Here is a 25,765-nt window from a genome sequence, read left to right as displayed (position 1 = left end):
GAAATCGCCAATGCGCACATGTTGCCCAGACCGCTAACTTCACAGGAGCGTAATTCCGCGAGTTTTCAACCAAATTTCATACTTTTGGTGTCATTACCATTGGGAAAAGATTCTCTATCATTTCATATTTTTTTTTTTTTTTTTTCCAAAAAATTTTGCGAGACACAGAATGACAGTTTCAGAAAGGGGCTTGCAACAGTCAAAGGGTTAATGGTCATTATACATCATAATGGCAAAGACAAATCCAGATATCTAATTTATAGTTGTAAGGCTTGGTTAGTCCTGACAGCACGTCCACATTACATTTGAGATTGTCAACTGTCTTAACATTGTATAGCACTTTACTGAACCATTCAAGGTCAAACGGAATTTGGACCTGCTGTCAGGACTAGCCAAGCCTTGCAACTATAAACAGACAACTCTAGATCTGTCTTTGCCATCATTTCAAATGGTTATTAAATATAAACCAAATCTTTAAAGACCTGGTACTCTTCACTTTTACTTTTGGGATACTTTGGTCAGTTAGAAGTAAAAACTTCACCCACGGGTGTATTATTATAATCAAAACTAAGCACTAAACCCACAAGGGTCATACAGCACTGCAGGGTAGGGTAGGCAAACGGTGTAATATGCTTGATCTAACACTGACTAGGGTGGAGAGTATAAAAGTCGAGTCAGTAAAGGCAGTGAGAAGTGCTGAAGGAAATACAATCAATGGATGTGTAATTAATCTGTTGCTGTCAAAGAGGGAGTCTGTGTCAAATGTGGGGGGCATCAACTAGGAGGGAAGATAAAGTAAGTGTTAAAGCAGTGACAATAATGGAGGTAAATTCTGCATGCTTGCTGATAGACAGGACAGTCCAAAAGAATACAGCAAACTGAAATTGGAACCTGACAATTCGCAGTGGAACTGGATGTCTCTCCACGAGCGAGACGCGTGCCCAACGTGAAGACAGGAAAGCGTAGTCTCCCAACCATGACATCAATAAGAAGACAAAGATCCTAAACTCAGCTTGATAGAATGTATTTTTTTTATTCAACCAGACCAACATTGTTGCCAACAGTTGCAAAGCTGGCTAGAGATTACAGCAAAACAGTCTTAAGAATGGAATACCATCATATATGGAACTGGAAGGTCATGTGCCACATGCTCATTGCCCTGAAGATCAACATGACCAGGGACCCAGCAGAAAACAAGTTTTGTTTTAGCTAGAAATGCAGTGCAACCCAAGTTGTACATGAAGAACTAGGGGACGGGATGAATTAAATTTTTTGATAACTTGCAAAGCACTAGAGTAGTCCGAGACTACCACAAATGTTAAGGTAAGCTTGGATGCAATTTGGATAATTGCTATAAGAACTGCACAGTTCAGCTGTGAAAATGCTACCCGAGTCTAACAAATGACCCCAACAATGCCGTGAAGAACACTGCTGCAAACCCGACACCATCAGAAGATTTAGAATCAAGTGTAAACTGCAATGGCATGAGAAAGACTGAAAGCAGTTAAGACAAAGGGAGCAACTGTAGATTATTTGAGCTTTCTTGCACTGCAGTGGGGAAGAACAGACTAACTGTCAGGACCTCCCAGGGAAAAAAAGAGAAAAGTTAGATGCTAGATGAGCATATAAGGGCAAGTGAAGTTGAGCAAACTAAGACAAGGAGAAAAGGGAAGGAGAAAATGGGCAGTGAACAAATGACGGCCCTCTACTAACGTTTGTTACCATTTTGTATGTAGAAGGATCATGAAGGTTACAAGAGCAGACAAAATAACAAGAGGCAATGGACATCACATCAATCGTTCAAGGATGGAACAATTGTACATTGATAGAATTACTGACAATATGTAAAGTAAAAGGACACAAGTGCAACTAATGTGACATTTTATTGTGGCAACATTAGTTACACTTGTGTCCTTTACAAGGATGGAACAATTACCTCTGCACACAGGCTCTCGACAGGGTAGGAGCAAAAACCACCAAGACATAAACGTAATCCCTGATCAAGTTTAGAAAGAGTTGGGGGGAGAGACCGCATAATAGATCTGGTCACCATAGTAGTTTTGATAAAACTATGGCAAGCTGCTTTCAGGGAGGTAATGTGGTTTCCAGGACAGTCAGCGATCAAACAGAAAGCTGAGAATTTTGACCGTATCACATTCAGGGATATGGGAGCCTTACAAGTACAATGGAGCATGAGAGAACAGAATGTCTGGTGTAATTTGGTGCATTTTAGCACCAGAAAATTTGAACCCATGAACAGTGGCCCAATGGGAAACAGAGATGACAGTATTCTGGTGAGTCTCCTATTACAAAACCACTGGTACAACCTATAGCAGTCATCAAAATAAAGTGATGACCAAATATTAGATGGGAGAACAGAAGCCAGACCATTTATAGCACCCATGAGTGAAGAGATGTTATGGTTGGACACTGCTTATAACTCGACTGTCTTACCTAAAGATTAATGACCCATTTAGACTAACAGGATGAAAGAGTAAAGAAAGTTTTACACCTTTAAGTACCACTCCTGGATAGTGTCAGTCAAATATTACTTGCCAATAGATGAAAAACTAAAGTTAAAATTCAGCCATACATCAAAAGATTTTACAACCTCCCCCCTCCTCTCCTTACAAGACGAGAAGTCGCTGCTTGCCATAACGACTAAATTTATTAAGCATAAAATATAAAAACAGATCTAAAACTAGAAGTGACTATTTAGTACATACTACCTTGTCTAGATTCCTGATCACTCAGCAGCCACACATTTCAATGAGGAATTAATGAAAATTATATAAATTCATCCACAAGTTTATTTAGAAGAAGAATCCCAGGATCTTTCCTCCAAGATGCTTCCTTTTCGCTTCTTCATGATCCATAATGCCACCTGACGTCGTCAAGACAACATATCTAAAAAGAATAACATGTATAAACATACTGCCCATCTATAGATGTTTATAATTAAAACTACATCAAATATACATACATATATCTATAGGTAGTAGGTTAGTAGACAGCAACCCCCCAGGGAAGTACTACCGTCCTGCCAGATGACTGTGAAACAGAAACCTGTAACTGTTTTTCATGATGGTAGGATTGCTGGTGTCTTTTTCTGTCTCATAAACACGCTAGATAACAGGGATATCTTGCTACTCCAACTTACACTTTGGTCACACTTCACAGACATGCACATGCATGTATATATACATACATCTAGGTTTTTCTCCTTTTTCTACATAGCTCTTGTTCTTCTTTATTTCTTCTATTGTCCATGGGGAAGTGGAAAAGAATCTTTCCTCCGTAAGCCATGCGTGTCGTATGAGGCGACTAAAATGCCGGGAGCAATGGGCTAGTAACCCCTTCTCCTGTAGACATTTACTAAAAACGAGAAGAAAAACTTTATAAAACTGGGATGCTTGAATGTGCGTGGATGTAGTGCAGATGACAAGAAACAGATGATTGCTGATGTTATGAATGAAAAGAAGTTGGATGTCCTGGCCCTAAGCGAAACGAAGCTGAAGGGGGTAGGGGAGTTTCAGTGGGGGGAAATAAATGGGATTAAATCTGGAGTATCTGAGAGAGTTAGAGCAAAGGAAGGGGTAGCAGTAATGTTGAATGATCAGTTATGGAAGGAGAAAAGAGAATATGAATGTGTAAATGCAAGAATTATGTGGATTAAAGTAAAGGTTGGATGCGAGAAGTGGGTCATAATAAGCGTGTATGCACCTGGAGAAGAGAGGAATGCAGAGGAGAGAGAGAGATTTTGGGAGATGTTAAGTGAAAGTATAGGAGCCTTTGAACCAAGTGAGAGAGTAATTGTGGTAGGGGACCTGAATGCTAAAGTTGGAGAAACTTTTAGAGAGGGTGTGGTAGGTAAGTTTGGGGTGCCAAGGAGTAAATGATAATGGGAGCCCTTTGATTGAACTTTGTATAGAAAGGGGTTTAGTTATAGGTAATACATATTTTAAGAAAAAGAGGATAAATAAGTATACAAGATATGATGTAGGGCGAAATGACAGTAGTTTGTTGGATTATGTATTGGTAGATAAAAGACTGTTGAGTAGACTTCAGGATGTACATGTTTATAGAGGGGCCACAGATATATCAGACCACTTTCTAGTTGTAGCTACACTGAGAGTAAAAGGTAGATGGGATACAAGGAGAATAGAAGCATCAGGGAAGAGAGAGGTGAAGGTTTATAAACTAAAAGAGGAGGCAGTTAGGGAAAGATATAAACAGCTATTGGAGGATAGATGGGCTAATGAGAGCATAGGCAATGGGGTCAAAGAGGTATGGGGTAGGTTTAAAAATGTAGTGTTAGAGTGTTCAGCAGAAGTTTGTGGTTACAGGAAAGTGGGTGCGGGAGGGAAGAGGAGCGATTGGTGGAATGATGATGTAAAGAGAGTAGTAAGGGAGAAAAAGTTAGCATATGAGAAGTTTTTACAAAGTAGAAGTGATGCAAGGAGGGAAGAGTATATGGAGAAAAAGAGAGAGGTTAAGAGAGTGGTGAAGCAATGTAAAAAGAGAGCAAATGAGAGAGTAGGTGAGATGTTATCAACAAATTTTGTTGAAAATAAGAAAAAGTTTTGGAGTGAGATTAACAAGTTAAGGAAGCCTAGAGAACAAATGGATTTGTCAGTTAAAAATAGGAGAGGAGAGTTATTAAATGGAGAGTTAGAGGTATTGGGAAGATGGAGGGAATATTTTGAGGAATTGTTAAATGTTGATGAAGATAGGGAAGCTGTGATTTCGTGTATAGGGCAAGGAGGAATAACATCTTGTAGGAGTGAGGAAGAGCCAGTTGTGAGTGTGGGGGAAGTTCGTGAGGCAGTACGTAAAATGAAAGGGGGAAAGGCAGCCGGGATTGATGGGATAAAGATAGAAATGTTAAAAGCAGGTGGGGATATAGTTTTGGAGTGGTTGGTGCAATTATTTAATAAATGTATGGAAGAGGGTAAGGTACCTAGGGATTGGCAGAGAGCATGCATAGTTCCTTTGTATAAAGGCAAAGGGGACAAGAGAGAGTGCAAAAATTATAGGGGGATTAGTCTGTTGAGTATACCTGGTAAAGTGTATGGTAGAGTTATTATTGAAAGAATTAAAAGTAAGACTGAGAATAGGATAGCAGATGAACAAGGAGGCTTTAGGAAAGGTAGGGGGGTGTGGACCAGGTGTTTACAGTGAAACATATAAGTGAACAGTATTTAGATAAAGCTAAAGAGGTCTTTGTGGCATTTATGGATTTGGAAAAGGCGTATGACAGGGTGGATAGGGAGGCAATGTGGCAGATGTTGCAGGTGTATGGTGTAGGAGGTAGGTTACTGAAAGCAGTGAGGAGTTTTTACGAGGATAGTGAGGCTCAAGTTAGAGTACATAGGAAAGAGGGAAATTATTTCCCAGTAAAAGTAGGCCTTAGACAAGGATGTGTGATGTCACCGTGGTTGTTTAATATATTTATAGATGGGGTTGTAAGAGAAGTAAATGCGAGGGTCTTGACAAGAGGCGTGGAGTTAAAAGATAAAGAATCACACAAAGTGGGAGTTGTCACAGTTGCTCTTTGCTGATGACACTGTGCTCTTGGGAGATTCTGAAGAGAAGTTGCAGAGATTGGTGGATGAATTTGGTAGGGTGTGCAAAAGAAGAAAATTAAAAGTGAATACAGGAAAGAGTAAGGTTATGAGGATAAAAAGATTAGGTGATGAAAGATTGGATATCAGATTGGAGGGAGAGAGTATGGAGGAGGTGAATGTATTCAGATATTTGGGAGTGGACGCGTCAGCAGATGGGTCTATGAAGGATGAGGTGAATCATAGAATTGATGAGGGGAAAAGGGTGAGTGGTGCACTTAGGAGTCTGTGGAGACAAAGAACTTTGTCCTTGGAGGCAAAGAGGGGAATGTATGAGAGTATAGTTTTACCAACACTCTTATATGGGTGTGAAGCATGGGTGATGAATGTTGCAGCGAGGAGAAGGCTGGAGGCAGTGGAGATGTCATGTCTGAGGGCAATGTGTGGTGTGAATATAATGCAGAGAATTCGTAGTTTGGAAGTTAGGAGGAGGTGCGGGATTACCAAAACTGTTGTCCAGAGGGCTGAGGAAGGGTTGTTGAGGTGGTTCGGACATGTAGAGAGAATGGAGCGAAACAGAATGACTTCAAGAGTGTATCAGTCTGTAGTGGAAGGAAGGCGGGGTAGGGGTCAGCCTAGGAAAGGTTGGAGGGAGGGGGTAAAGGAGGTTTTGTGTGCGAGGGGCTTGGACTTCCAGCAGGCGTGCGTGAGCATGTTTGATAGGAGTGAATGGAGACGAATGGTTTTTAATACTTGACGTGCTGTTGGAGTGTGAGCAAAGTAACATTTATGAAGGGGTTCAGGGAAACCGGCAGGCCGGACTTGAGTCCTGGAGATGGGAAGTACAGTGCCTGCACTCTGAAGGAGGGGTGTTAATGTTGCAGTTTAAAAACTGTAGTGTAAAGCACCCTTCTGGCAAGAGTGATGGAGTGAATGATGGTGAAAGTTTTTCTTTTTCGGGCCACCCTGCCTTGGTGGGAATCGGCCAGTGTGATAAAAAAAAAAAAATATCTTCTTTAAACAAACCAACCATATCCTACCAAGGCAGAGTGGCCCAAAAACAAAAGTTTCTCCTTTTAAATTTAGCATTTTATACAGAAGGGGTTACTAGCCCCTTGCTCCAGGCATTTTAATCTCTTCTTACGACACGCACGACTTATGGAGGAAGAATTTTGTTCCACTTCCCCATGGAGATAAGCAGAAATAAACAAGAACTAGTAAGAAAAATAGAAGAAAACCCGGAGGGGTATGTATACATACGCTTGTACACGGGTGTATAGTGTGACCTAAGTGTAGGCAGTAGCAAGACATATCTGAAATCTTGCATGTGTATGAGACAGAAAAAAAGACACCAGCAATCCTACTATCATGTAAAACAATTAGAGGCTTCAGTTTTACACACACTTGGCAGGACTGTAGTGCATAAAAAAACCATACCATGGGCAGGGATAGAACCCGCGATCAGTCTCTCAAAACTCCAGACGCGACGGTCTGGAGTTTTGAGACACACTGATCGTGGGTTCTATCCCCGCCCGTGGTATGGTTTGTTTGCAATCGTGTCATTACGATTTCGTGAGTCACCGTAGTACATCCCTGGTCTAGAAGGCACATAGATATTATGGACACAGAAATTGCATTTTTTTTTAACCCAGGATATTTCATCAAACCAAAATGTATAATTAACCTAGAATAACCTAATAGGCAAATGATTTTTAGGACTTGATGTGGCGTTGGAATGTGAACAGGGTAGATTTTGTGAAGGGATTAAAAAAAATGGTTAGCCAGACTTAGGTCCCAGAGGTGGAAAGTACAGTGCCTGCACTCTAAGGAGGGGTGGGGATATTTGCAGTTTGGAGGGACATCTGAACTGTCGTATCTCCACACCTCTAGCAAGACAGTGATAATGTGAATGATGGTGAAAGTTTTTTTTTTTTCCGGGTCACCCTACCTCGGTGGGAGACAGCTGGTGTATTAAAAACAAAATTCGAATATGTACTGAAGAATTAGAAATACAGTAGAAATCTATAATCTCACAATATTGCTGGAGCCAAACCAAGAGTTGTCAGTTTTTACCACAGCTCCTCAAATGCTTCTAGTAATGACTAACTTTTTTTTAAATATCAAAATAAAAAATAATTATATATAATTTTTTTTAAATTTGATATTTAAAAATAAATGAGCATTTTTGGAGGTTTCTGGAAAGTAACTACATTTCCCATATGCTCTTCAGATTATTACTTTAATCAGAAAGCGCTAAATCTGTAGGGATCATATAGCATCAAGGGAATAGGAGGCATTAATATGTTCATCAGATTGGTTAGCAGTAATATAGGTTAGATGGTGATTTTCATGAATGGAACCCACTTTCCAACTGACAGTGTACTTAAATACAGCAATGCATGTATTAAAATGTGTTTATTATACTTGAACATCTTCACAGAATATATTTAGGAAGCACTACACAATCAGAATAACTGGGAATGGGGGGAAAAACCATACTCATGGTCAGAAAAAACAGAGCTACTAACCCAAACTGACGTGATGGAAGGAGGTTTGTAGTCCATCTCTCAATGGCTCTAATAGTGACATCAAAACGAGGAGAAATAACACCGCACTTGATAAGACGGCCAGTCAGGTTCACTACGATCTTGCCAGCTCTGTGGTCATCAACTATTTCAAACTCTCCAATATATCCTAAAAAAATGAAAATAATTTTAAAAAATTAAGGTAGAACTGGTACGATGATACCAACATGTATGTGAAGACACTGAGGCACTTATCAAGACATTTATTACGGAAAATTTTTGCCATTAGTGGCTTCTTCAGTCCTACCACAATAAGTAAATAAGTCAATTATATAATCAACTAGGATCACAGATAAACAATGAGGCCTTAGAATGGGTAGCAGATGTGTAGACTAAGCATTTACATCGCAGCATGTAAGTGAATGGTATTTAGATAAAGGCAGGGAAGTTTTTGTTGCTTTTATGGATTTAGAAAAGGCTTTGATAGGGTGGATAGAGGAGTAATGTGACAGATGTTGCAAATGTACAGAATAAGTGTTTTTATGATTATAGTGAGGCTCAGGTAAGGGTGTGTAGGAGAGAGGGAGATTACTTTCCAGTAAAAGCAGGTCTTAAGACAAGGATGCATAATGCCACCATGGTTGTTTAACATTTTTGACGAGGGTTATCAAAGAAGTAAATGTTAGGGTGCCGGGGACGGGTGGGATTAACTTATGTGGATTCAAATACAAAATGGGAGTAAACAGTTTCTTTTTGTTGATGATACTGTGCTTTTGGGAAATTTTGACAAGAAGTTGCAAAGGTTAGTGGACAAGTTTGGGAGGGTGTATAAAGAAAAAGTTGAAAGTTAACATCGATAAGAGTAAGGTGATGAGGGTATCAAACAATTAAGGTAAGGAAGAATTGGATATCAGATTGGAGGGAGTATGGCAGAAGTGAATGTGTTCAGACATTTGGGTGTAGAATGAGATAAACCATAGAATTGAAGGAAAAAAGGTGGGTGGGTGGTGCACTGAGGTATCTATGGAGACAAAGAACCTTATCCATAGAAGCAAAGAAGGGAATATATGAGAGTACAGTGGACCCCCGCTTAACGATCACCTCCCAATGCGACCAATTATGTAAGTGTATTTATGTAAGTGAGTTTGTACGTGTATGTTTGGGGGTCTGAAATGGACTAATCTACTTCACAATATTCCTTATGGGAACAAATTCGGTCAGTACTGGCACCTGAACATACTTCTGGAATGAAAAAATATCGTTAACCGGGGGTCCACTGTATAATGGTACCAATACTCTTACATGGGTGTGAAGCATGGGTTGTAAACGTTGCAGCAAGGAGGCTGAAAACAGTGGAATTGTGTCTAAGGGCAATTTTTTTTTTTTCAACAAGTCAGCCGTCTCCCACAGAGGCAGGGTGACCCAAAAAAGAAAATCCCCAAAAAGAAAATACTTTCATCATTCAACACTTTCACCACACTCACACATTATCACTGCTTTTGCAGAGGTGCTCAGTTTAGAAGCATATACAGTAGGGCCCCACTTATACGGCAGATTAGGTTCCAGGCTACTGCCGTAAAGCGGAAATCGCCGTAAAGTGGAACACCCTTTTTTTCCACTTATAAATGCATACGAATTCTAGATAACAAGTTTACACGAACATATATTAAGTTAGCAATAGAACTAGGCATCAAAAAACAATAAAAAAGTACAATACACACATAGTGCACTCATTACTTACCTTAAAATATTTATAGTCTTAATCTAGGGTGAGACAAGTAGTATTTATTGTAAGAAATCAAACGTAGTATGTATGGTAGTCAGCCGGGCTACTATACCAGCCACCCCACCTACACATAATATTCTATTACATCTAAGCATCCCAGAGTGATAAAATTCATATACAGTTTACTCATTACTTACCTTAAAATATTTGTAGTCTTAATCTAGGGTGAGACAAGTAGTATTTATTGTAAAAAATCAAGTGTGGTATGTATGGTAGTCAGCCGGGCTACCATACCAGGCCAACCCACCCACACATATATTCTATGATATTTAAGCATCCCAGAACAATATATACAGTTCACTCATTACTTACCTTAAAATATTTGTAGTCTTAATGTAGGGACAGGAGTAAGTAAATGAGATAAAACGAATAAATGAGAGAGAAAGAATGAGTGCATGAGGACAGGCGCAGAGTTATGTAAACAAACCAGGCGAAGGTAAGTTTTGTAAACAAAGTGTACATGTCTAGTTTGTGTACAAGTTACATTGTGTACAGGTTGTCTCTACATTGATACGGTAGAATAAATAAAGAACAACACTCCCACTCTCATGTAACATCATTTTGAGAAGAAATGATGCTCTGAGTGAAGGCAATGGAAAAAAGTCACTGTCTGACTTTTTTGGGTTATCCTGGGTTCTCTACACATATGCTGTTATGTATGATAATCTATGTAACTGTATTTGTGTATACCTGAATAAACTTACATACATATGCAAGGAATAATTTTCTATAGTTACCCCCAGTAACACATTTTCTCTTATGTTAGATTAGAGAAAATGTTATTCTTAGCATCACTTGTACAAGTTATCTGGCTACCACATCTCATATTTATGTTTATTTATTCTATTGTGGGGTGTATTTATCATCTTTATATGTTATGTATCATGTTTTTTATATAATTTTGAAAAAATATCATAGATGGATTAATGAAAATGTGTATATTAATGTAATATACGACATTTAAATGAGACTCGGTGATTATTATTATCATTACAATGACGTCTGGAGACATAAAACACACTTACTGAGTTTAATGTGTACCTGCATGCCAGCACAGTATGTAAGTTTATTTAAGTACAGGTATACATAAGTATAACTATCAGAGTACAGTGGACCCCCGGTTAACGATTTTAATCCGTGCAAGAGGGGTAATTGTTATGCGAAATAATCGTTATGTGAATGAATTTTCCCCATAAGAAATAATGGAAATAAAATTAATCCGTGCAAGACACCCAAAAGTATGAAAAAAAAAATTTTACCACATGAAATATACATTTTCCCACACACAAAGAGAAGGATACATGCACAATAGTAGAGTAGTACATGCACAGTATATATTGTGCATGTAATAGTCTACTAAATGAAGAATAAATGACACTTACCTTTATTGAAGATGCAGCAATGACTGATGAGACACTGTGTCCTGGGAATGCCTTTTCCTCCTGAGTACTGTAGGTCCTGTTTGGCATTTTCTTCCAGAACAGGCCTTATCACACTGTGTATGCCACTACGATTCTTAAATCTCTCAAACCAACCTTTGCTGCCTTTAAATTCACCAATATGAGCACTAGTTCCAGGCATTTTTCCCTGTTCACCTGGGTGTTAGTCGACTTGTGTGGGTTGCATCCTGGGAGACAAGATTAAGGACCCCAATGGAAATAAGTTAGACAGTCTTCGATGACACTGACTTTTTTGGGTTATCCTGGGTGGCAAATCCTCTGGGGTTAATTGTTTCTTGGTATTCTCAATAAGCCACACCAACAACGGTGCTACAGCAGCAGCAGCAGCTGACAGTGCAGCAGCAGCAGCAGCTGACAGTGCAGCAGCAGCAGCAGCAGCTGTACCACCAATAGTAGCGATGGTTGATTGGGGTTTATTATACAACCTGCCTTCTGCAGTGTTCCTTCGTTCTTATGTTCTTATGTTCTTATTGCTGTAGGGTTGGCACTAGAAGCTTTCTTGGGGCCCATGGTCACTTATTTTCCAGAAAAAGCACCGAAAACACTGTAATAATACGAAATATTCCGATTGTATGCTTGGATGTTACCGCGGAGGCTGGCTGGTAAACAATGCCACCGGCGGAACATGTGAGCGCGTCTCGGAAGAAAATCGGTAAGCGGGTTTTTAAGCGGTATGTGAGGCAAAATTTTTGCAATTAAAGTAAGCGGTATGCGAAATAATCGCTATGTGATGCCATCGTTATGCGGGGGTCCACTGTATATATAAAATATGAAATACCTTTTAAAAACACTTAAAATTTTGGAGTTTCCAGACATAATGGAGAGACTTAGTGCTTACGGATCTCACAGAGAATGTAAACAAACCGGGTGGGGCGCGGTGACCGTATTAGAAAGTCAGGCGGGGGGAGCCGTATAGCGAGTTTTGGTCATAATTTGAAATGACCGTATTAGCGGAACGCCGTAAAGCAAAACGCCGTAAAGCGGGGCCCTACTGTATGTATGAAGATACACAACATATCCCTCCAAACTGCCAATATCCCAAACCCCTCCTTTAAAGTGCAGGCATTGTACTTCCCATTTCCAGGACTCAAGTCCGACTAAGGCAATGTGTGGCATAAATATCATGCAGATAATTCATAGTGTGGAAATTAGGAGATGTGGAATTAATAAAAGTATTATTCAGAAGGCTGAGGAGGGGTTGTTGAGGTGGTTTAGTCATTCAGAGAGGATGGAGGAAAATAGGATGACTTGGAAGGTGTATAAATCTGTAGCGGAGGGAAGGAGGGGGTAATGGTCATCCTAGGAAAGGATGGAGTGACATCTGAACTGTCATATCTGCGTGCCTCTGCAAAGACTGATTACGTGTGAATGATGGTGTTTCTTTACCGAGTCAAAGCAGGAGGAAGGAGGATCACAGTGGAACCATCCACTAGTGTAAGTAGGTCTTTGTCCAAGGGTTGGACAAGTATTGAAAAATTCCTTGTATCAAGTTCCCATGATGTTGCAGTGTCTGACAGGCTGAAGGACTGATTACCTTAAACTCCTCCTCTCCTTACCCCTCTCTGCTTCGTATGGCGAAACGTTCCTTAATAAAGATTCTCATATGTCGCACAAGTGTCTCAATCTTCAATTTGTCAGTTTTCAAACCATTTACCACATCCCTCAGTTTGTCATGAGATTCTGTCACTTGCCTACACCGAGTTTTAGTAGTGCCTTCCGCTACGTGCTGGCTCCTTGTCTGCACTATCTCTGACCAAAGTCATCTAGACTGCTGTTCAATCTCCTATAAGGGCTTCCATGCCCCTACTGTCCTTCCATGATGGATAACTCCTTAATCCCCTTGAGCCAGGAGGAAGAGCTTTAATACGGCTTGCACTGTGGCGCCCCTTAGCCCCAACACCACGAACCTAGACTTCAAGGTCATCAAAAGGCTTGCAAATTAGATGATTAAAATAATACTGGCATACAACAGACTATCACAAGGACATCATGAAGTCCAGTGAATCCCAGCTAATATTTCCCAAAAATAACTTGTGCAGATGTATGAGCTTAGAAGAAGCAATAATCAACATACCACAGAAATGAGACAGCTATAGCATACCCAGGACTGGCCAAAAGACAGCTACACAACAGTTACACCACCATTAGATGACATCAACTGAAATAGGAAGCACTGCAGGGAAGCCTACCATCCTCACTCACATACTGTATATATTTGTCCATCCTATTTTGAGATTACCCAAGATGTTAACTCTAATATACAGTAGGGCCCAGCTTTATGGCATTTCACCTTATGGCATTCCACTAGTACAGCAATTTCAAATTACTATGACCAAAAAACAATAGGGTGAGTGGTCTTTCTAATACGGTGCACCCCACCCGGTTTGTTTACATTCTCCGTGAGCACATCTCTATTATGTCTGGAAACTTTCCAAAATTTCAAGCGTTTTAAAGTTATTGCATATTTTATATGTAGCTGATAATTATACTTATGTGTACCTATACCTAAATATACTTACACACTGTGCTGGCATGTAGGTGCACATTAAAATCACTAATTATCTCCCTCTAGTCTTAACACCATAATAATAATAATACTAATACGTAATAATATCACATTAAGTGTTATTTTATGTTAATATAGACATTTTCATTAATCCATCTATGATATTTTCTTCAAAATTATATAAGAAACACGTTACATAGCATATAAACATACTGTGTTTATATGATATGGAGGGGTGGTAGTAGGGTGGCGGGAAAACATTACGTTTTCTCTGGTCCAGCGCCAGAGAAAACATGTATGAATCTGCGTTGGCCCAGCCACATTCTTTAACCCTTTGAGGGTCGACAGGCCCTCTCCGAAACTCGTTCTCAGGGTCGGCCAAATTTAAAAAAAAAAAAAAATTATTTTCTCTTACGAAAAGATAGAGAATCTTTTCCCGATCATAAAGACACCAAAAGTTTGAAATTTGATAGAAAACTTACGGAATTATGCTCTCGCAAAGTTAGCGGTCTCGGCGATGTTTACGCATCGGCGATTTTGCCCACTTTGAGCCCCATTTTCGGCCAATTTCACTGTACTAGTCGACAAAAAACATGAATATTTCGCTAGAACTCCATTTTTTCTATCGAATGGGTGCAAGAAACCACCCATTTATGAAATTCAACTATCCAGTACAGTGGTCAGAATTTAGCAATTTTACCAATTTCACACAAATTTCAAAAGATGCCAATTTCCGAATAGGGTCCAGAATAAACAAGAAAGACATTCCTGGCACTAAAATGACATTTCCTCTAGTCATTAGTCACGTCTCAAGGCCCCTCTTATATTCTTTTGCTTTCCACTTTGAATTTTTATTCTCACAAAAAATATAAGATTTACTGTTATGCAGACTACTGCATTAGTGTAAAAAATGGTATAAATATTATTGGTGCACTTGTGAAAGAATATTAGACTCACCAGTTGACGTGTATTGCACGCTTGGCACGATTTGTTTACTTTTGAAGTTTGGTAAAAATAGAACATTTCTGCTACTTTGAGCTCAATTTCAAGGCACCTTTCATTGTAAAACTAGTCAAAATCACCTCAATTTCTGTAATATGTCTTCCATTCTATAAAATGAGACCAAGAAAACTAGAATACAACAATAAATACCATACGAAAATACACTGCAAAGTCGCTGATTTATTCCAAAAAAATGGTCAAAGTTTTTTTTTTCTCATTATGCACTGTGTGCTGCAGGATTTTTTTTAGACTGTGCACACTGACCACATAGACCCATTCTTTCATATGAAGGCCTACCAGCTTTCTCCCACTAGATTTGAGGCCGCTAGAATTTATGCGTACTATTTATTTATTTATTATCACACCGGCCGATTCCCACCAAGGCAGGGTGGCCCGAAAAAGAAAAACTTTCACCATCATTCACTCCATCACTGTCTTGCCAGAAGGGTGCTTTACACTACAGTTTTTAAACTGCAACATTAACACCCCTCCTTCAGAGTGCAGGCACTGTACTTCCCATCTCCAGAACTCAAGTCCGGCCTGCCGGTTTCCCTGAATCCCTTCATAAATGTTACTTTGCTCACACTCCAACAGCACGTCAAGTATTAAAAACCATTTGTCTCCATTCACTCCTATCAAACACGCTCACGCATGCCTGCTGGAAGTCCAAGCCCCTCGCACACAAAACCTCCTTTACCCCCTCCCTCCAACCCTTCCTAGGCCGACCCCTACCCCGCCTTCCTTCCACTACAGACTGATACACTCTTGAAGTCATTCTGTTTCGCTCCATTCTCTCTACATGTCCGAACCACCTCAACAACCCTTCCTCAGCCCTCTGGACAACAGTTTTGGTAATCCCGCACCTCCTCCTAACTTCCAAACTACGAATTCTCTGCATTATATTCACACCACACATTGCCCTCAGACATGACATCTCCACTGCCTCCAGCCTTCTCCTCGCTGCAACATTCATCACCCACGCTTCACACCCATATAAGAGCGTTGGTAAAACTATACTCTCATACATTCCCCTCTTTGCCTCCAAGGACAAAGTTCTTTGTCTCCACAGACTCCTAAGTGCACCACTCACTCTTTTTCCCTCATCAATTCTATGATTCACCTCATCTTTCATAGACCCATCCGCTGACACGTCCACTCCCAAATATCTGAATACGTTCACCTCCTCCATACTCTCTCCCTCCAATCTGATATTCAATCTTTCATCACCTAATCTTTTTGTTATCCTCATAACCTTACTCTTTCCTGTATTCACCTTTAATTTTCTTCTTTTGCACACCCTACCAAATTCATCCACCAATCTCTGCAACTTCTCTTCAGAATCTCCCAAGAGCACAGTGTCATCAGCAAAGAGCAGCTGTGACAACTCCCACTTTGTGTGTGATTCTTTATCTTTTAACTCCACGCCTCTTGCCAAGACCCTCGCATTTACTTCTCTTACAACCCCATCTATAAATATATTAAACAACCACGGTGACATCACACATCCTTGTCTAAGGCCTACTTTTACTGGGAAAAAATTTCCCTCTTTCCTACATACTCTAACTTGAGCCTCACTATCCTCGTAAAAACTCTTCACTGCTTTCAGTAACCTACCTCCTACACCATACACTTGCAACATCTGCCACATTGCCCCCCTATCCACCCTGTCATACGCCTTTTCCAAATCCATAAATGCCACAAAGACCTCTTTAGCCTTATCTAAATACTGTTCACTTATATGTTTCACTGTAAACACCTGGTCCACACACCCCCTACCTTTCCTAAAGCCTCCTTGTTCATCTGCTATCCTATTCTCCGTCTTACTCTTAATTCTTTCAATTATAACTCTACCATACACTTTACCAGGTACACTCAACAGACTTATCCCCCTATAATTTTTGCACTCTCTTTTATCCCCTTTGCCTTTATACAAAGGAACTATGCATGCTCTCTGCCAATCCCTAGGTACCTTACCCTCTTCCATACATTTATTAAATAATTGCACCAACCACTCCAAAACTATATCCCCACCTGCTTTTAACATTTCTATCTTTATCCCATCAATCCCGGCTGCCTTACCCCCTTTCATTTTACCTACTGCCTCACGAACTTCCCCCACACTCACAACTGGCTCTTCCTCACTCCTACAAGATGTTATTCCTCCTTGCCCTATACACGAAATCACAGCTTCCCTATCTTCATCAACATTTAACAATTCCTCAAAATATTCCTTCCATCTTCCCAATACCTCTAACTCTCCATTTAATAACTCTCCTCTCCTATTTTTAACTGACAAATCAATTTGTTCTCTAGGCTTTCTTAACTTGTTAATCTGACTCCAAAACTTTTTCTTATTTTCAACAAAATTTGTTGATAACATCTCACCCACTCTCTCATTTGCTCTCTTTTTACATTGCTTCACCACTCTCTTAACCTCTCTCTTTTTCTCCATATACTCTTCCCTCCTTGCATCACTTCTACTTTGTAAAAACTTCTCATATGCTAACTTTTTCTCCCTTGCGTACTAGTACGTCAAAAACCCCTACGCGTAAGACGTACTAGTACGACCAAAACCCTCAAAGGGTTAAAACACAATGCTTTTATTTACAATTTTCAGTATGAATTATTCATTGCGTCTCCCTTTGTTTATGATGGCATCTAAAGGTAGTTGTTAGAAACTATTAAATTTGGTGAATATGGTACATATATCGATAGTAATTATATGACTCTGGGCCACATTTAATATGTCGCTACATAGGTAGGTGAAGGTATGTAGCCCGGGCAAACTATATACCTACAACTACTGGCTACCTACACCTGACTGCCTACAAATAAATATTACTCACCTCTCACCCTAAATTAACCTTTTCAGGGTCTGTGCCATAGATCTACGGCTTTACGTTCAGGGTCCAAACCGTAGATCTACGCCATGAGCTCAGCTCACTCTGATAAGCTGCGAGTGGTAAATTTGGGCCTAGATATGAGAGAATACATCTATGTGGTATGTGTGCACCACATAAAACAAATCCTGCAGCACAAAGTGTATATTGAGAAAAAAAAAAACGAGACCGTGATTTTCGATTAAAAGAGCGACTTTGCAGTGTTTTTTCGTATGTTTTTTATAATTGTATTTGTGATTTCTTGGTCTCATTTGATAGAATGGAAGATATATTACAGAAATACAGATGATTTTGGTTGGTTTTAGCACTGGAAATGGCTTGAAACTGAGCACAAAGTAGCGGAAATGTTAAATTTTTGTCGATGTTCAAGAGTAAACAAACGACCTCACACGCCTAATACACGCCAGCTGGTGGGTCTAATATACATTCACAAATGTGGTGATGATATTTATACAATTATTACAATATTGCATAACAGTAAATCTTCTATTTTTTGGTTTGAATAAATTTTTTTTTTTTTTATTATCACACCAGCCGATTCCCACCAAGGCAGGGTGGCCCTAAAAAGAAAAACTTTCACCATCATTTACTCCATCACTGTCTTGCCAGAAGGGTGCTTTACACTACAGTTATTAAACTGCAACATTAACACCCCTCCTTCAGAGTGCAGGCACTGTACTTCCCATCTCCAGGACTCGAAGTCCGGCCTGCCGGTTTCCCTGAACCCCTTCATAAATGTTACTTTGCTCACACTCCAACAGCACGTCAAGTATTAAAAACCATTTGTCTCCATTCACTCCTATCAAACATGCTCACGCATGCCTGCTGGAAGTCCAAGCCCCTCGCACACAAAACCTCCTTTACCCCCTCCCTCCAACCTTTCCTAGGCCGACCCCTACCCGCCTTCCTTCCACTACAGACTGATACACTCTTGAAGTCACCGTTTCGCTCCATTCTCTCTACATGTCCGAACCACCTCAACAACCCTTCCTCAGCCCTCTGGACAACAGTTTTGGTAATCCCGCACCTCCTCCTAACTTCCAAACTATGAATTCTCTGCATTATATTCACACCACACATTGCCCTCAGACATGACATCTCCACTGCCTCCAGCCTTCTCCTCGCTGCAACATTCATCACCCATGCTTCACACCCATATAAGAGCGTTGGTAAAACTATACTCTCATACATTCCCATCTTTGCCTCCAAGGACAAAGTTCTTTGTCTCCACAGACTCCTAAGTGCACCACTCACCCTTTTCCCCTCATCATTCTATGATTCACCTCATCTTTCATAGACCCATCCACTGACACGTCCACTCCCAAATATCTGAATACATTCGCCTCCTCCATACTCTCTCCCTCCAATCTGATATCCAATCTTTCATCACCTAATCTTTTTATCCTCATAACCTTACTCTTTCCTGTATTCACTTTTAATTTTCTTCTTTTGCACACCCTACCAAATTCATCCACCAATTTCTGCAACTTCTCTTCAGAATCTCCCAAGAGCACAGTGTCATCAGCAAAGAGCAACTGTGACAACTCCCACTTTATGTGTGATTCTTTATCTTTTAACTCCACGCCTCTTACCAAGACCCTCGCATTTACTTCTCTTACAACCCCATCTATAAATATATTAAACAACCACTGTGACATCACACATCCTTGTCTAAGGCCTACTTTTACTGGGAAATAATTTCCCTCTTTCCTACATACTCTAACTTGAGCCTCACTATCCTCGTAAAAACTCTTCACTGCTTTCAGTAACCTACCTCCTACACCATACACCTGCCACATTGCCCCCCCCTATCCACCCTGTCATACGCCTTTTCCAAATCCATAAATGCCACAAAGACCTCTTTAGCCTTATCTAAATACTGTTCACTTATATGTTTCACTGTAAACACCTGGTCCACACACCCCCTACCTTTCCTAAAGCCTCCTTGTTCATCTGCTATCCTATTCTCCGTCTTACTCTTAATTCTTTCAATAATAACTACCATACACTTTACCAGGTATACTCAACAGACTTATCCCCCTATAATTTTTGCACTCTCTTTTATCCCCTTTGCCTTTATACAAAGGAACTATGCATGCTCTCTGCCAATCCCTAGGTACCTTACCCTCTTCCATTCATTTATTAAATAATTGCACCAACCACTCCAAAACTATATCCCCACCTGCTTTTAACATTTCTATCATTATCCCATCAATCCCGGCTGCCTTACCCCCTTTCATTTTACCTACTGCCTCACGAACTTCCCCCACACTCACAACTGGCTCTTCCTCACTCCTACAAGATGTTATTCCTCCTTGCCCTATACACGAAATCACAGCTTCCCTATCTTCATCAACATTTAACAATTCCTCAAAATATTCCCTCCATCTTCCCAATACCTTCATTTGTAAAGCCTCAAAACGTAACTAATGAACAAAGGAAATGTTAGTTTAGTGCCAGGAATGTCTGCATTGTTTATTCTGGACCCCATTTTGAAATTGGAATATTTTGAACTTAGTGTTAAATTGGCCAAATTACCAATTTCCGATCACTATTTTTTAGTTGAAACAGTTGACTGGGCGATTTATTGTGCTCAATCGATAGAAGTAATACTAGTGAAATAGCTAAGAATTTGGTCAACTGGAATAATGTAATTGGCCTAAAATGGGAGTCAAAGTCGGTAAAATCACCGATTCGTAAATATCGCATACACATTAAAATTTGCGAGAGCATAATTTCGTCATTTTTCCATCAAATTTCGTACTTTTTGTTTTATTACCTTCAGAAAAAGATTCTCTACCATTTCATAAGAAAAAAATAAAAATTTTTTTTTTTTAAATTCTTGGACCCTGGTGCACACTTTTTGAAATTTGGCCTCTGGACTACAAATATTTTAAGTAATGAATGTACTGTGCATGTATTTTACTTTTTAGTGTTTTTAATGCCTAGCTCTATTTTATTGAGGAAACGTTTCGCCACACAGTGGCTTCATCAGTCCATACAAAGGAGAATCTTGAAGAACAGGAGGAGAATGAGGTAATCAGTCCCTCAACCTTGAGTCGATGTGGTCAGTCCATCAATCTTGAATAGAATACGGCATACGTGCTGAGAAGGAGCTTATAAACCGTTGGCAGGAGAGGTGCAGAAGTCATAGGTCGTGTAACATTTGTTCAATGTCAGACACTGCAACTTCTTGGGATCTTAATACTTGGGAATTCTTCGCTTGCCTAATTCTTGGGCACGACCTACTTCAACATTGAACAAATGTTACACGACCTATGACTGCTTCACCTCTCCTGCCAACGGTTTATAAGCTCCTTCTCAGCACGTATGCCGTATTCTATTCAAGATTGATGGACTGACCACATCGACTCAAGGTTGAGGGACTGATTACCTCATTCTCCTCCTGTTCTTCAAGATTCTCCTTTGTATGGACTGATGAAGCCACTGTGTGGCGAAACGTTTCCTCAATAAAGATACCCAAGAGTTGCACATGTGTCTAATTTATCAACATGTCGGTTCTCTGAACCATTCATCTACAAACCTGTCAGACACTGCAACTTCTTGGGATCTTAATACTTGGGAATTCTTCGCTTGCCTAATTCTTGTTCACGACCTACTTCGACATTGAACAAATGTTACACGACCTATGACTTCTGCACCTCTCCTGCCAACGGTTTATAAGCTCCTTCTCAGCACGTATGCCGTATTCTATTCAAGATTGATGGACTGACCACATCGACTCAAGGTTGAGGGACTGATTACCTCATTCTCCTCCTATTCTTCAAGATTCTCCTTTGTATGGACTGATGAAGCCACTGTGTGGCGAAACGTTTCCTCAATAAAGATACCCAAGAGTTGCACATGTGTCTAATTTATCAACATGTCGGTTCTCTGAACCATTCATCTACAAACCTAGCTCTATTACTGACTTAATATAAGTTTGTGTAACTTGCTGTCTGGCATTTACATGGATTTATAAGTGGAAAAAATGGGATTCTGTTTTCCAGTAGTAGCCTGGAACCTAACCTGTTGTATAACTGGAGCTCTATTTAGTGTATTACCCCACTTTTAACCTATGCTCACCTTTTCTTGCACTATTTACTGCTGATTCTAGCTAGCATCTCTGTAGCCTTTGTATCTTTCTTTGCTGTCTTAATAAATGTCTTGATCAGTACACATCTTACTCACAAAAGAAATAAAAATATAAATTTACATAAACAAGTGAGATGCTAGAATATTACTGCATTTAATACAAACAAAAAGAAAAAAGTGTTAGTAACTTACCATGTTTCATCATTACTGTCAAAAATTTTACCACTACTTTAGAGCATGGCCTAATTAGCACTTGACGCTTTCCACGTTTTTCTGCATTGTTTATACTCTTAAGAGCATCTGCAAGTGAATTCATTCGAACCATCTTGAATGGCTGTACCTGAAGTATGAATGAAAATTAGTAAAAATCAGTGCAATACCGTACTAAGAAATAAAAGCATTACAATTCTAATTTGGCACTCCTTGCAAGGAAGACTTTTAACATGTTTTTAAGGTAATGTATACAAAAGAATTAGTCTTAACCCTTCAACTGTCCAAACACAGAGTTACGATTGAACACTTTAAAGGGATAAATTCAACAACCAAACTTAACTTTTCCGAGAGTTGTAGCAGAACTCTCGCTAATATACCTGGAGAGGGTTTCGGAGGTCTGTACACGTACTGCACAATACGAGAATGAATCAAGGAACAAATGCCATGCAAATATGCAAAAAGTCTTCCAGTAAGAATTAATAGCTGTCAAAACATTCGCCGGGTCACCATCTGGAAAAGACCCGGGCTGGGACAAGACCGGCGAAGCTACTACAGTACAACTGCCGAAACACATTCGGCTTACTTTTAACACATGCAATCTTAGGTAACCATTCAGTACTTGACAAAATTAACTTTACTATAACACTGTACAACATTTAACCCTTAAATTGCCAAATAATCTAAAATACAAGTGCCTTTAGTGCAGGCAATTTAAAAGTCCCTAGACTTTTGGTGTAAATTTACATCAATGGCAATTTTCCAGTTGGCATAAATTTATATCAGCAGCAGCTTAGAACCTTACATTTGTCTACAATACACTGCATATGCCACTTCACCAACCACTGGAACCTATCCAATCTTCCTGCAGCGCTTTAGTGTCCTTGTCGGCCTATTTTGACATGTTTTCGGTCTTAAAACAATTTTTTTTTCTCTTATTATTAATTTCTGTATATAATATACAATCATGTCTTCTGAACATTTTGCTGCTTTTCATCCCTTGTGCTGCAACCTATATGCCACCCACCTCCCATACCTCTATCAGTTTCAAGTCCTAGACAACTCAGCAAAGGCTCCCTCGACAGAGCTGGTTAATGCTACAACTTCTGTCCTATCCCTCGCATATATTCAGTATGCTTTCCACAAACATTATCCCAATTGTCAATGAATGGGATTGAAAGATATTTGCAGTATTTGTCTAGCCAGTAATTTACACCAAATGCCCTAGGCATCCATTCATTGCCCACTCATCTAAACAAAATGCTACAAATGATCAGGACCCCTTCCTTAGACCTATTCATATCTTCAGTGTGTATAGCCGTCCTGTACTTAACTAGCAGCTCTGTCTTCTGCCTTTTCCATTATATTCCCCAGTACTGAGGTAGATAATGGTCTTTCTCCCTTCACCCGACATATTATCCAACCTGTATACTATGTCCAACATCAGCTCTGGGGAAAAAGCACCTGTCTAACCTCTTCATCCCTGTTAAAGAAGGCACAGTACATACATCTAACTTGTGAGTAGTAAATCAATGATTCTCTTACCTTTATTAGCAAAGAAGCTGATGGTACTTTTACCTTTATCCTCAATCACCAATGAAGTACATTATGTCCTGAAGAACCAAGTGATTTCCCACCTTCAAATCAGCTCCTTTGACATTCTCCAATTTGATGTTTCTTCCTTTACCAGATACCACTTCCCACTTGATAACATTACTAACCTGCCTCTCAGTGTTGGTAACCAGTTTCCTTTCACTACTCCCAACCACCTCACATTCCTCATTTTACTTATTAATGAGAATTTCAGCATCTTGTTTTCCCCTCACCGAGAAGCAGAGCCGCCGCCTCTAACACCTAGCCTACTCGAACCAGTGTAATTTAAAAAAAAAAAATTGCACTTAAGAGGGGAGTACCTCCCTGGATTCTTCCCATCTACCATCATACTACTTATTAATACATTAATGTCAGAGACTTATACTACCAAACAATCCAAACTATTAGATTGCCGGCCCTGAAGTCTCGTGTTTACTCCTGCCACACACAGAACAACTAACAACAGCTCACTACTCCCTGTTGCTAGAGCACACGGTCCTGATGTGGCATTATTTAACAGACAACATGTGTTTACCTGGAGAGAGTTCTGGGGGTCAACGCCCCTGCGGCCCGGTCTGTGACCAGGCCTATTTAAGGAAAATGTGCTAAACCTGTAGGGGTCATACTGTCTGGGAAACGGGAATAAGTTTATTTAGGCACAGGTACACATAACTCAATGATACTACATAGTGTAAATTACTTAGAATAACCAAAAAAAAAAAAAAAAAAAAAAGTGACACGGGTCCTCAAAAGTTCAATCCAAAGAAATCGAAATAAAATCAAATTCCTCTGATCAAGAGCCCCTCACCAGCATCAAAGAACTTCCCCTCAGGAGTCATACCATTAACCTGTGCCTAAATAAACGTACATTACAGCAGGCCTACTGGCCTATGCTAGGCAGGTCTTACACACACCTAGACAAGCCATCAACCTTAATTTTAAGTACAGCTACCAATTACCTAAATGAATACGAGTATGATCATAATTTAACCTCCGCCAACTTCACATCCTTCCCGTACATAATTTTTTTTTTTTCTAAAATAATGTCATTATCTCCCGGACGATGTAAACAAGACGCGGGCGAGGAGCCCCACGTGTGGTCCAACACTGCCTCATTAACCCTCATTCCTCACTCTCCCATGGCACGTGCAAGCATGGGTGGCACGGGCGTGCACCTGCACGGGTGGCTGGGGGTCGGATAGGTCGCCCACACACGGTGATATTACACAAAACAGCAGAGGAACTTACTACACTTACTCCCTCAATATGGCTGCACCAGAAAGACCTCTCCAGGGCTCTCACCTATTAATATTATTTTATCTTTACCATTTAATCTCCATCATTGCTGTCATAATAATTTATAAACAGAAATCACAATTTCTTTATTAGTTACTCATTTATTAGCATGAATAATTCGCCTAAAATATTATAAAGATGTACTTTTAACGCCTTTGTTAACTAAGCATCGACTTGCGCACTGCTGTCAAAGTCAAATTGTTGATATAGATTATTAGATAATTTAGAAGCAATAAAACATGTTGCTATATACTCAAGGTACAGAGTATGAGAAAGCAATATAATATATGGGTATATACACGAGAAATAGGTTATAAGTCACTGTGTCTGACCTTTTTTTGGGGTTATCCTAGGTAATTTACACTACGTAGGATAATTGAAGCAAGTTTATTTAGGCACAGGTACACATAGGTACAATTACCACACATAGGTATAGTGCAAATTACCTAAGATAACCCAAAAAAAACTCAAAGTGACTTATTTCCATTGGGTAAAATAAGATTTCGTTCGGATTTTTAACCCCGGAGGGTTAGCCACCCAGGATAACCCAAAAAAGTCAGTGCGTCATCGAGGACTGTCTGTCTTATTTCCATTGTGGTCCTCAATCTTGTCCCCCAGGATGCGACCCACACCAGTCGACTAACACCCAGGTACCTATTTGCTGCTAGGTGAACAGGACAACAGGTGTAAGGAAATGCTTCGTTATGTTTCCATCCCGGCGGGAATCGAACCCGGGCCCTCCGTGTGTGGAGCAAGTAACCATGTATAGGAGTGAGGCTGATTCATTACCTTTGTAACTTGCCATGATTGTGACCAGATCTACCTGGA

General features: G+C 39.9%; 1 protein-coding gene and 1 non-coding gene across 3 annotated transcripts; both read right to left on the bottom strand.

Annotated features, from left to right (window-relative positions):
* Positions 1-2,795: 2,795 nt before the first annotated feature.
* Positions 2,796-25,004, bottom strand: LOC128705480 (small ribosomal subunit protein uS8A). 2 transcript variants are annotated; one of them, XM_070086451.1, is made up of 4 exons: positions 24,890-25,004; positions 22,031-22,178; positions 8,093-8,258; positions 2,796-2,907 (listed from the first exon to the last, which is right to left on the bottom strand). In XM_070086451.1, exons 2-4 carry the CDS (start codon positions 22,161-22,163, stop codon positions 2,814-2,816), a joined length of 393 nt encoding a protein of 130 aa, XP_069942552.1. In that variant the 5' UTR covers positions 22,164-22,178; positions 24,890-25,004; the 3' UTR covers positions 2,796-2,813. The 2 variants fall into 2 exon arrangements, with proteins under 2 accessions (XP_069942552.1, XP_069942599.1); XM_070086498.1 differs by having other exon boundaries at positions 24,899-24,921.
* On the bottom strand, positions 24,008-24,127 carry LOC138852904 (small nucleolar RNA U109). Its single transcript, XR_011392167.1, has one exon. It is a non-coding gene; the product is annotated as a small nucleolar RNA U109 (small nucleolar RNA).
* Positions 25,005-25,765: the final 761 nt, after the last annotated feature.

This window comes from Cherax quadricarinatus, chromosome 1 (genome assembly GCF_038502225.1).
Source record: "Cherax quadricarinatus isolate ZL_2023a chromosome 1, ASM3850222v1, whole genome shotgun sequence".
Classification (NCBI taxonomy): Eukaryota; Metazoa; Arthropoda; class Malacostraca; order Decapoda; family Parastacidae; genus Cherax; species Cherax quadricarinatus.
Note: the sequence above shows the minus strand (reverse complement) of the source record. Positions and strands in the feature narration are given on the sequence as shown.

Excerpts from the sequence above, each read along its gene's own strand:
- LOC128705480 (XM_070086451.1), bottom strand. The coding sequence starts at position 22,163 with ATGGTTCGAATGAATTCACTTGCAGATGCTCTTAAGAGTATAAACAAT. Across the intron at positions 8,259-22,030 it reads GACAGTAATGATGAAACATG|GATATATTGGAGAGTTTGAA; the intron begins GTAAGTTACTAA and ends TCATTTTTTTAG. Across the intron at positions 2,908-8,092 it reads CTTCCATCACGTCAGTTTGG|ATATGTTGTCTTGACGACGT; the intron begins GTTAGTAGCTCT and ends TATTCTTTTTAG.